Below are 12,920 nucleotides of genomic sequence, written 5' to 3' on the forward strand. Positions count from 1 at the left end.
GTCAAGTGCTGTTAACCGCTAAATGTTAAACATTTTGTACACAGAAAACAGCTGATCCGGCAAATAGCACTCCGTTGCGTTTTTAATTTAGTTTAATTTTAATTTAAATAATTCGTTCGTAATTAAAATGTTAAGGAGCAGAATAAAGCAGCAGCTTAGACAATGGGGAAGGCGCTACACTAGCTCCCATTATGTGACTACACCGATATTTTACGTAAATGCAGGTAAGGCGGCAATGTGTTCCGAATTCCAAATCCTCTTAAATTTCTCAATGTGTTCTCAGCTCCACACATTGGGCACCTGTACTCGGCGGTTATAGCCGATGCCCACTGTCGTTATCAGAGGCTACGCCATCCAAATGCTGATGTGCTTCTCTGCACAGGAACAGATGAGCATGGAACTAAAATTCAACAGGCGGCAGCTGGACACAAGGTGCCAGTTGGTCAATATTGTGATGAAATATCGCAACGTTATCGAGATGTCTTCCAGGCTGCGCACATACAAAACGATGATTTCATACGTACCACAGAGGAGCGCCACAAACAGGCCGTTTCCCATTTCTGGGTAAGAAGAAAGATCAATCCGTAGGCATACCACTCAATCTACATATATATGCTATTATCGTCCACAGCGTAAACTACATGACAATGGTCATATCTATTCGGCTGCATACAGTGGCTGGTATTGCGTGTCCGATGAGGTCTTCCTCACCGACTCGCAATTGCGTTTGGATGAGGCCAGTGGCATGCGTTACTCCCTCGAGTCGGGTCATCCTGTCGAGTGGACAGAGGAAACCAATTACATGTTCCGCTTGTCGCAATTTCAAGATGATGTGCGGCACTGGGTCAAACAGGAGGCACGCATACGACCAGCCAAATTCGAAAAGATTCTTTTGGATACTCTTAGTGAGCCATTGCCCGATGTGTCCGTATCGCGACCCTCGAATAGGGTACACTGGGCCATACCAGTGCCGGGCGATGATTCTCAAACTGTCTATGTGTGGCTGGATGCTCTAGTCAATTATCTCAGCTCCCTGGGCTATCCCAATGAGAAGGTAATCAATGGAATAATATTGTGCGTACATTTTCAAACAACAGATTATTCTGCTTTTGCAGTTTGCCAAACACTGGCCACCAGCACAGCAAATCATTGGCAAGGATATACTAAAATTCCATGGCATCTATTGGCCGGCATTTCTGATGGCCGCTGGCTTAGAGCCTCCCCGCCAGCTCTATGTGCATTCACATTGGACTGTTGATGGCCAAAAAATGTCGAAGAGCAAGCACAATGTTGTAGATCCAGTTAAAGCTGCCCAGGAATACACCATGGAGGGACTACGCTATTTTCTGCTGCGTGAGGGCGTAGCTCACAGCGATGGCAGTGAGTAGTAGTGCTAGATCTGGCCGAAACCGCGCAATCCTTTTCATGTCTGTGGCTTGTTCACTTTGTGGCTTTCTGTGACAGAGGCAAGGGCAACTTGTGGTTTTACGAAATAGTTTCTGCCATCAAATTGCCAAGGGAACAGGTGCGAGGGGTATTCAGTTGGGAAGGGTTCTATCCATATACATACAAAGCTCCTGGTTAGTTTCACCTTTTGCTTTAATTTGCATTTCAATTTTATGCCCGAACTGTTAAAGCAAAAGAAAACTTTCGGTTTGCTTTTTGTTTATTTGCTTGCCAAGTATTTTTCTTTTTGTTGTTCGTGTGTATTTCTACTCTTGAACTTGGCTCAAGTTTTGGCTCATTTGCATAGGAGTAGCCGAAAGTTTTTGTCTAACAGATATGACTGAGATTCAGACTAAAGCTGAAGTTGATTCCCGGCATTGTCAGCATTGACTACTGTTTGAAGGAAATCAATTAATTCGCCTCGCTGCAACCAGAAGGATTTTCTCTCTTCAGTTGGCTTGGCCATTGGGTTAAGTTTTCCTGCATTCACCTACTGATGATTAATACCTCGAACAATTTTCAATTTGCATAAATTTGGCGAAGCTTTAGTTGTCCTACCACGCCCACATGGCATTTAAATTTAATTTTCAATTATTGCTGGGTTTGCTTTTTGATCTTTTTTTTTCTTTTGTGTCCCATGCTTGCCATTCTCCCTTTATTCAATTTGCTTATGCAGTATTTTATTTATTCATTTGGTTTTTTCTTTTTTTTCTGTGTGTGTGTGTGTGTGTGTGTGTGAGTGTTAGTCGGGCTTATGTTTTTTTTACGGCTTGTTGCCTTGCGGCTAATTTAATTGCATATTTTTTTATTGCACTTTTGCGCAATATTAAAAAGAATGGTGCGAAAATTTGCCAACGTTGCCCTTTCACCTTTCGGTCCTCAAATTTTCCGTCTATCCCTCTCTCTCTTTCGTTCTTTGGTTTTTTATTAAATTACGCGAGTGTTAAGTGGACAATTTTTACATATATATGCATATAGATATTTACAATATTTTTTTGGACATAAAACATTTAAGTCAGAGTCAGGATGAGGAAAAAGAAATTATTATGCCTTGAATTATGAGCCAGTCGTCGGTCCTCTTTCAACTAGGAGTACATAATTTTTCCATCCACTTGAGTCTCATTTTATAACTCAATCATAGGCATTAGCGGCAACATCGTTAAACGCACAACTTTTCATTACCAGCAATTTGATTTCATAATGCTGATGCCGCCGGGGGCACTTCCGTTTAGTAGTGGAGCTGCGTAAAGGTTACATAGAAACTGCATTTCGATTTTTCCTGCGGTTGTACATAGCAAAAGTGTAGAAGAAAACTTTGCATAGAAATGCAAAAATGTGCGCAATGTGCCAGCCATATGACATTGTGTATATATAGCAGAGAAGACTGGACGTTATTACAGCTCCCTTAAGGCTTCCTCTTGGGTTCAAATTTAAATATTCTTCAGTACAAGCTGTTGCCGACACTTTTTTTTCTTATATTTCAGCAAGAAAATTATATTTAGTTACGACAAACTTAGTTCATCTATTGTTATATATATATCATCATCGTTTTATGCGAAATATTTGCATTTGAGAGGCATGAAATCACCATTCATGAAAGTTATCTCTATTTTTAAAACATTGTCTTTATTTGAATAAATGTTTGAATATTTACCCCATTTTGAGTAGGTCAAATCAAAATTGAAAACAATTTGGACTTTAGAAATCAACGATTAGATTTTATTTTAACATATGAAAATCAAGAAGTTCAGTTTGTATGAAATCAGCCCACTAATATTAATTGATTTGGATAATTAGTCTGAATAATTCTTTATCCGACCAAAGTAACATAGATTTTCTTAAATATCTTTTTTGAAATTCACCACTAATCCAACACCTATTTTCTATTATTGGTTTAAATTTTATTTAAGTTTTTAAAAATAGATTTAATAGTTTTGGAATATGCTTGTCTGTCTTTTGTAGCTCTTTCGAAATCGTAACTAACTTTATTAAAACTAAGTTGCCTTGTCAATGTGTTAATATGTAGCGTGGCAATTAGCAAGTGCCTTAAGGACTGGCCAGTCACTCAAAGGCGGCGACTTTCTCTAGGGATCTCTGTGTCTCTCTCTCTCTCGCTCTGTCAAATATTTGAGCAGCAACTCGCTATGCCTTGTCACTAAAAGCCGTGGTGCGAAATAATTTACACACAGATACATTGACTGGGCGGGTTTGAGACATGAGACCAGGACCAGGCCTCAGGACTGTGCAAAGTGTGTCAAAGTTTTGCAGAAGCAACCGGAACACAACAAGTGCGACAAGTTATTCAAGTTATTTAAGGTGCGGCAGACAAAATGCAACACAGTGTCAGGTGGAGGATGTACAGAAAAGTATTATTTGTATTCGCCCAAAGCAAAAAACATGGCAGGCTTGGAATCGTGGCTAAAGTATTTGGCTATGCACTTCTCATCCAGTCACGTGGGTCCCCTTTGTCAATGTGGGCCAAGAGTTAGTTGAAATTGTTGTAGTAGACATGTGCTTCTCTTTTGCTGCACATACGAGCAACTTTTACCATTTGCAATTTGTAGCTACACACGTAAGCAGTTAAGACTGTTACGACTTGGCCATGGAGAGGGAGAAAGAGAAAGAGAGAGAGAGACAGAGACAGAGTGAGTTAGGCGCACAATGTGCAGGTAATGTGACCAAATGGAGAATCCAAAGGATACCGAAGGCTACTAATAAACTTTGATGCATTGTAAAATATTCAATTGATTTTTCATTCTATTCCATTTCGATGCCCGAAACACGACATCAAAATTCAATGGCTTGAAAGTCCGATGAAATTAGAAATGTTCCTCAAATGTAATTCAACACTTGTACACACACATGTACACATATAGCTAACCTGCCTGGCCTCAGGTTGTTTCCTGACAGGTAACTTTGGATGCATCCATCTACACGACACAAACACAGAGAGAGAGAGAGTTATTTTCTAATTGACTAATTGAAATATATGAAAATTACTTGGTAACTCAGGGTCGTAACATTTTAAGGAAAATGGTTAACCTTATAAATAATATCCCAATTTTAAAACAAAAGTCTTATGAAAATTTCCCATCCCTATCGAGTGTAAGCAATTTCAACTTTTCTTTAAGTGTATTCATTGAAATTCAGTTGACTTTGCTTCAGCTTCAGGTGAAAAAGTTTGACTCTTGTTTTTACTGCATTAATGATGTCGAGCGCACAGATGTAGGCAACACTTTTTTTTTTGTATTTTTCTCTATTTTTGGAGGAAGGCCGCCCTTAGAGTCTTGCCATGTGATGGTGTCAGGACGACAGCTGCGCTCAAATTCGTAAGATGCAAATTCAAAACCACAGACAAAAGAGAAAGAATGCAAACAAAAAAACATGATGTAAGGGCCGTCGAAACTTAAAGGACAGTTATTTTAAAAACAGATTCTTGCAACTTTAATTAAGTTGACTTCGAAATTCAGGACTTTTTTAAGTAATAAATTATGATCGGTGACATTCATAATTCAAGGTAGAACAGCCGCCAATTAAAGTCACCTAAAATTGATGCAAATGTGGTTATGTGGGCAATTATCCGGATTACTGCCACTGCAGGCAAATGAAATTACAATTTTAATTACCAAAATGGCCAACTGACCGGAAAATGTTTTGTCATCCATTGTCACGTTTTTCGCCCGTTATTGGAATTTTGAGTAGCTACAGAATAGAAATCGAATTGCATTGGTACATAGATTTCAATTTTAATTACTGCGCACATTTGTTAGATAAATGGTAATTGCAAAATGCACCTGCATTTCCATTGATGATGCTGATGAGTTGAATGAAGTGCTTTTCTATTCCATGCCATACTCTTAATGATGGCGATTATTGTAGTCACTTGATATCATTTCGTTGCAGCTTTCATCCATTTTACAGTGCGTTAGGTTAAGCTACCTTCAAAAACCTTCTGTTTCATACTGAAGTTATTCAGTTGCAAGATTTCATCGCAGATTTTGGTATAAAAGCGTAGAACAAGTATTTTATTTCGCCCCCTTTATATCTTAGGGGTAAACAAAAAAGAGCTTATAGTTGTTGGTTTCTTCTTTTGGTTTTGTGGCCACACCCTTTTTTATTTAGCTATTCGCATTTGTGTTTTTGCTTGCATTGAAAGGTGAACAGGTTGGTCCTTCCTTTTCCAACACATTTCCGCTGTCCTTAATTCCCTTAATGCCCTGTTGCTCACGAAGAGGGAATGAAACAATTTGTAAGCGAGCAACAAAAACAGAAAAAAAACCAAGAAGCAATAAGCAGAGGGAAACCAAAATTAATAGCTAGCAAAAAGATTGTACTTGTCGTTAGCTACAAGAGAAGAAACCAAAAGCAACTGATTGTTTATTTTTTTTCAAAGTCTTGTTAGATGTAAGTAAATAATCATGGGTTAACTATTTACTCGTGCTATGATCTTTCTTTTCTAAGAATTTCTTTATTTAGTTCACATAAGAAAGCAGCGGGGCATCAAGTAATGAGTTTTCAAGTTGACAAACGACCGTCAGTTGCCAGAATATCTCAGTTTACGCTTAGACAATGCAGGACTAAAAGTTTTATCCTTGCTGCTTCAAACTCCTCACAGATTATAGCCATGTGAAGGCGCTGCGTATACTCAATTCCGAGCTAGCGGACACTTTGGGCAATTTGTTATCGCGCGCCTGTGCCAAGTCGTTGAATCCCACGCAAATCTATCCGGCCCTGCATTCTGAAGAGTTGACGGAGTTGCTGCACAACTTGGACGCAGCCAAGCGTCTGGAAGAGTCGCTGCTGCAACTGGCAGGTAAGTCAGATTCGAAAAAAATCTCTTTGTCATTTTAATATTTAAGCATCCAAGCTGAAGTTGAAGTGGCTTGTTTATAATCTCTGTACATCCGGCCAATAACAACTGGCACACTTGAGAGTGAGACCAGCCGGATAGCGTTAGAGTAATGCATTTTGCATTTGCGTAAATCTATATGTAATTTCACATTTTGCAGAACGCTGCCAACAACATTATGAGTGCAATCACTTCCACTTGGTGGCGGACACAACTATGGCGACGCTGCATGCGGCCAACAATTTCTTTGAGTCCTCGAAACCCTGGGAACTGAAGGGTGGCATCAATGCACAGAGGCTGGAGACGATAATCGGAATGACAATGGACGTGTTGCGGCTATGCGGCATTGTGCTTCAACCCATAATTCCGCAGCTGGCCACACAGCTGCTCGATAAGCTGAGCTTGCCTGGCTCGCAACGCTGTTGGAGTCGTCTGAGCGAAAGTTTCGCCACTGACGGCAACTGTAATGGCAATGGCATTGGCCAGGATCAGGGCAAGGGTAGTCGTCAGTTGGATGGGCAAACTAGTGCCTTGCTTTTCCAGCGCATTGTCGAAAAGAAGCTGGATAAATCAACACAAAAGCCACAGCCAGCCAAGCGCAGCAAATCAAAGAAGGAGCGAACGAAGGCAACTGCTCCGTAGTAACAATGACATCTTCAAGTGGCCCGGGCACGTAGCCATAATAAACTGTAACCAAAGTCAAGTAAACTCAACTTTTCACCAAGCCATCGCCTGACATTTATTCATTGCGCTCTGGGTCTGGTCTTGAGGGGCCCACAAGGCGTATCCTTAATCAGCGCCCAAGTGGCCACAAATCAAAAATTCCTCCACCCACCAAGAACGCATTTTGCTTGCTGTCTTGCGAGAGTCTCATTAAAAGCCACTTAATTATCTGCGTAGGCTGCCAAAGAGGAAAAGGAAGCCTTCCAGTTGTGTAGATTTTTTTGTAATTTATTACACATAATTGACGATAGGTGCAACACACTCACACACACACACACGCACACACCCACACTCACTCAGGTGAACTTTAGTTGGCCCCTAAGTTTAACTCCCAATCAGCCTTTTTTTTTTGTTGCTTTTAATGGAAAACTTTTCACTTTAATGAGTGAAAAGGCAACTTTTGTTTTTTTCTTTTTTTGTTAATTTATTTTAATTTACAAAGCCAAACAAAACTGAGAAAACGGACAGAGGAGCAGAGGAAGAGAGAAAGAGAGCGAAAGACGAAAAGCCGGCCGCCAAAGTATCTACAAAACGTAATCAAAATAAATGGCAATGTTGCTCTCAATCTAAGTGGGAATGCATGTTAGCTTGGGCAAGTGCAGCCATTAAAGCCGAGCCAGTGGAAATTGGCAGCCAAAGTTGATTGGATTAGTCCTGCTCGCCATCCTTTTGCCACACAGTCCGTTGTCGGTGTAAATTGCTAATGTGTGCTCATCGCAATCAGGCCGTTGGTAAACAATAATTTCCCATGCATCCAGTATATATGTAACATTCTTCTTCTTCTGCTGCCACTGCCATTGACATTGATTGGTCTCCATTGCCGTCTGCAACTCGTCTCCGAACCCATAATGCTCTAGGGCAATTAGCGCAGCTTCTCAAAAAACATGACGGCTTTGGGATAGTTAATTTCATTTAAGAGCAAATCCTTCAAAATAGCCTGACTGAATGGCGTACTCTAATCATATAAGTCTTTGTTTATCTTCATCTCATGCACAACACAACACAACCAGCAAACTATATTCCCTTTAAAGGGCATAAAAGGAAATAGTCTTTAAGAAAGCTAAGATTCTATGTTTCAGATTTAGTTGGAAGATCATTTAACCTTCTGTAATTGATTTCCATTACCAATTTAATAGAATTTGCTTTAACCTATATATAAAGTAAAAAGTGGAATGTTTTAAAATGTGGGCAATTAGTGAGACTTAAAATGTAAATGAAATATCGCTTAAACGTTTCCTGTGCACCTCTAGAGGTGGACAAGAAAACAGAGCAGACGGCAACATAAACAGCAGCGTTAACATGCTTGACTTGTAAAAAACTTGTTAACTTTGCATTTAAAATTTAATTATGCAGGCTCCTTTGGTCCTAGCGGCACCTTCCATCAACCCCAACGACCCAATGGCCATCTAACAGGAGAAGCAACAGCAACCAGCAACAAGCAGCAAGCAGAAGCAGGAGCACCAGGTAATAAGGTTAATGATTGAGTTTTAATGCTGCTTAAATGGGAACGCTACATTGTTGCTGTTGTTGTTGTTGTTGTTGTTGTTGTTTTGTTGAAGAGATCCTTGTTGTGTTGGCCAGGATAACGTTGTTGCACTTTACTTTGATTAATTACTGTACCGTTGTGCCTGTTGGCCTTGCGTTGTGCCCTTTGGTCCTGATTGCATCTCGTTGCCTGCCTGCGGTATCCGCTTTGCCAATGCATAATTTAATTGACCGTCAATGTGACGTATACGTAATATTATAAATGAAATTTACTCAGAGTACGTATGCGGTAATGTATGTACCTTTTGACCCATGTGAGGAGCAGTAATAGATCGATTTCGATTCGACTTATATGAACTCCTTTACCTAAAAGTATTTCAACTATAAAGGAAATATGAAATAGAAATGACATACTAAGACTTGTTTGTCTTAAACAAGAAGGCAGAACCTTTTAAATTAATATATAAATTATACATTCAAGGACTTACTAACTTTATATAAGAATTAGAATTCGAATAAAAAGCATTGTTAGGCGTTTGCGTACAGGGTACTTCCAAGTCGCACACATGCTGCAGAAAGGAAGGAAAGGAAGTAAGGAAATTTGCCTGTAACTTTTCCAACTACACACTCTATTCTACGTACATAGATGCTCTCTAATATTCAAAAGTTAAATTGCCTACTTTAATATTTTCTACCTTTCTACAGCATCTAAGCCATGCAGCAGCCTCAACTGAAATGAGAGTGAGTGACTGACTGAGTGAATGAGTGTGGGAGTGAGTGATGTGCCTGGCAGCTGCAGCATATGAAGGCAACGAGTCACGAGGAATGTGAAGAGGTAAGTGAGTTATGGTTCAGAATATGAGATTGCTACATTGATGCCGCATTCCCGTTGATGAAATTCTCTTAATGCATTTTGTATGATGGCCATTGTGTTAAACATTCAGATTCAGATATGTATATGTATATATACAATTTCATTATTACAAAAATCAATTGTTTTATAAACAAATGCAAATACCATAATTATTCTATAAAAAAAAGTGTTTTGTATTGCATATGGATGTTAGGTTTAAATAATTTATACAACAAACTGCCAGTTATTTCAAAGTGTTTAATGGAATTGTAATAAAAACGCCAACACAATTAAACTCACATACGTATATGTATGTATACATGCCACACACAGACTCACACATACATATTCACACATAAAGGCAATAGAAAATCAGAGCAGCCAGAAGCCGGAATTTGTGTAATTTGCGCATTAAGCAATTAAATATGAAAATTAAATTGAGCATATTTGGCATTTAATTAGTAAAGCTTGTCAATTACTACAGATTTATGTGGCAATTGTGGCTTAAATGCAAATAAAAATGTCGGCAAAAATATATCTGTACAGTGTGTGTCCTCAATTGGTCATATGTGGGCAAGTGGCAGGAGCTTAAGCTCCTTTTCTTTTTAGCTAGAACGACAGCAACGAGCCTAAGCCATTTTGAGCTGATGCCATCAAACCGTTTTGCCGCTTCACATAATTTGTAATTAAATTCCACTAAAAAATGCTACCGAAATTCCTAATCCTCACACACACACACACTCACACATACACATACTCGTTATAGGCAACAGCAAAAGGATAGCCATGGCCACAAACTATGCCAGTCGTTATCCCTTTTAATGAATTTTTTCCTGCTCGCCTGCTGGCTGCCAGCAAAAAACTTTACCCCTTTCTATGCCATCTCTCTCTCTCTCTACCCCTTCCTCCACTCTGTTGTTATTTTTTTGCCTTTCGTTTATTTTTTGCTCGAAAAAGTAAATATTTTACTATGGCACTATTTAAAGCATACATATTCAGGCTATGTCGACACAGCTGGGTTGCCTGAAGCAACAGTCCGACCTCCAGCACCGTCTCATGCCCCATACAAATCCAACCCGTATCCATACCAGTTTTCGCCCAGGCTGTTGCCATTTTATTTTGCAATATTTTTCAGGTCAAAATGTCGTAGAACTTTTATTAACTTCATGCCAAGATGTTTGTGTGTGTGTGTCCCGTCTTTCTATTTGTATGTGTGTGTGTATCTGTATCTAAACATTAAAAGTAGCTTAGTGTTTGTGCTCGTTTTACTTTAGTGTTGTGCTTAGGTTTACCATGTTGATAAGTAATATTGGCCATGTCAACATCAATATCAACATGTGAATGCACTTTAAAGAGCTTTTCCACTTAAACAAATTTGAGATTTTTCAAGAAATAGACAAATATTTACACCCTCAGGACAAACTCTTAAAGCGTCTAGAAGCCCGAATTCGAGCGTTCATTGCCACTTCTTAAAAGAAACACTAAATATTTGTAGAGTCCATGTTTTTGTCATTTAATAAAAGTTAACTAAACTATCTGCCCTTGCAAGGGCCAGGTGGAAAAGAGCAAGAAAGGATCCCTTTCTGTCGACACTATTCCCAGTTTTCTATTTATTTTCAAAGGAAAAGGCTGGATTCTTGATTATTACAGTTTTCAGAATGGCATTAATCATTAAAATTTAAAATAAAAATACATATTCTTCCTTTTAGACCAGTGGGAATATTTTCTCTAAAACTTTCCCAATTTCAAGTATTGTTCCAACTTGCCAATTTGATCTAAAAATGCAACAAAAATTAGATGCTCTTTCAATTACGAAATTCTTACCGTTCAATTACACAAAGTTCTTAAATGTAATGTTTCAAGTACGACAAAGTAGAAATCCGTTTTAACAATATTTATATAAAACTATTCCAAACTTCCTTAAAGTTTATGATCGGGGTTGTAAGGTTTTTCGATTATACCTTGAGATTTCAGTGTAAAGGATAGAGTAGTATTTAGAATTATTTCAAATAATTCTTCATTTAAGGATTCATTGTGTGATTGTAAACGATTAAAATTTAAAGAAAAAAGAATAGGGTTTTCGAACTTCCCCCCTTTATACTAAACTTTGGTTTTCATAATTTTCATTCTTAATATTCTCGAACAAACTTTATAAGGACAAGGACTTAGTTTAGTGTGGCTGAAGTATACAGGCATTCAATATTAAATATTAAATGCAATTTTTCACCTTTTGCATTTTGATGCCTGTTGTAAAGGGTTTTCTTTGTCGTCAGTTCACCTGTCTGTTTTTCTTTCTCTCTTTCGGTCGCTCTCTCTCTCTCTTTGCCTGTCATCCAAAAAGTTCTTATTGCAATAATGAGCTTAAGAACGCAGTTGTTTGTTCATAATGAAGATAATAATGATAATGATGATGATTATGACGAGTAGACAAATTAATTTTCTCCATTTTTTCCATGACAATGCAAAATTTATGAGCAAGAACAGACGAGAAGGAGACTTGAGCAAAAATGAGGACAAGCTAGTGCAGTGAAATGAAATGAAAAATGTTATTTGAAAAGTCTTCAAAGTAAAATTCTAGAACAAATGAGACTTACTTAAAGTATTCACTGCAGTCGAAAATACTCTGCAGCATAAACATAAGAGAGCGATTCATTTAAAATTCATTTAAATGGAATAACATATGTATTTTATTGACAAAAATCAATAGATTTTATTGATTATACTTAAACTCGACATACTTATAAAAATTTGCCCATATTTCAAGTTTGGAACCCTAATAACCTTTCTTGTAATATTCATAAGGTTTGTGGCTTAAGTCGTCTGTAACCAATTGTTTAGAGAAAACGACTAATTAGCACTTATCCATCATTAAACACTTTAAATAAGTGGCTCTTAATTAGTTAATTGCATGAAATTAGTTTAGATTTTGACGGAATTCTCTAGCTTAAGAACTAAAGATTAACGGAAATAATAAAATTTGAACCACAAAAAAACGAGAGGATTTGGATGCTTTTAAATTCTCAGTTAATAGGAAATTTACAATGGGTTTCTCCTTGTCATGGAGTTTTCCTATAAGAGGCATATATTTTATATATGGTTATATTTCCTATAAAAATTTAGTCTGGCTTTAATCGGCCCCCAGCCCTCCTTTCAAACCTTTAGAAGTATTTCCAATAAGCTGTAGGGATTGCCGAAATTGATTACAATCCACATACATATTATTGAACCCATGTTGGATTATCACAAATGGAAGGCCTCAATAAGATCTCTTTGAGTCTGTTTTAAGAGTCAGCAACAAGTTGACCATTATCGTGACTCACAGAGTCGAACTAATTAATGCCACTTAATCTGAGCTACCTTTCATTCGTGGAGCCAATTAAAAATGAAACATACGAGTACAATAAGCTTAAATTCCTGTGACAATAAATCCACTTGACTTACTCGCATATGGCGAATAAGATTTAACAAAAAAAAAAAAGAGAGAAGAAGAGAAGAATGTACCTACCTAAATGGAAGATGTGAATTGCCACTCAACATGTTGCCGTTGAGCCGCTTTAAATGCTT

General features: G+C 38.0%; 1 protein-coding gene across 1 annotated transcript; it reads left to right on the plus strand.

Annotated features, from left to right (window-relative positions):
* Positions 1-39: 39 nt before the first annotated feature.
* Positions 40-7,019, plus strand: LOC6647539 (methionine--tRNA ligase, mitochondrial). Its single transcript, XM_002070648.4, has 6 exons — positions 40-224; positions 284-564; positions 632-1,054; positions 1,116-1,380; positions 6,062-6,259; positions 6,456-7,019. Exons 1-6 carry the CDS (start codon positions 128-130, stop codon positions 6,935-6,937), a joined length of 1,746 nt encoding a protein of 581 aa, XP_002070684.1. The 5' UTR covers positions 40-127; the 3' UTR covers positions 6,938-7,019.
* Positions 7,020-12,920: the final 5,901 nt, after the last annotated feature.

This window comes from Drosophila willistoni, chromosome 3R (assembly GCF_018902025.1).
Source record: "Drosophila willistoni isolate 14030-0811.24 chromosome 3R, UCI_dwil_1.1, whole genome shotgun sequence".
In the NCBI taxonomy this organism is placed as follows: Eukaryota; Metazoa; Arthropoda; class Insecta; order Diptera; family Drosophilidae; genus Drosophila; species Drosophila willistoni.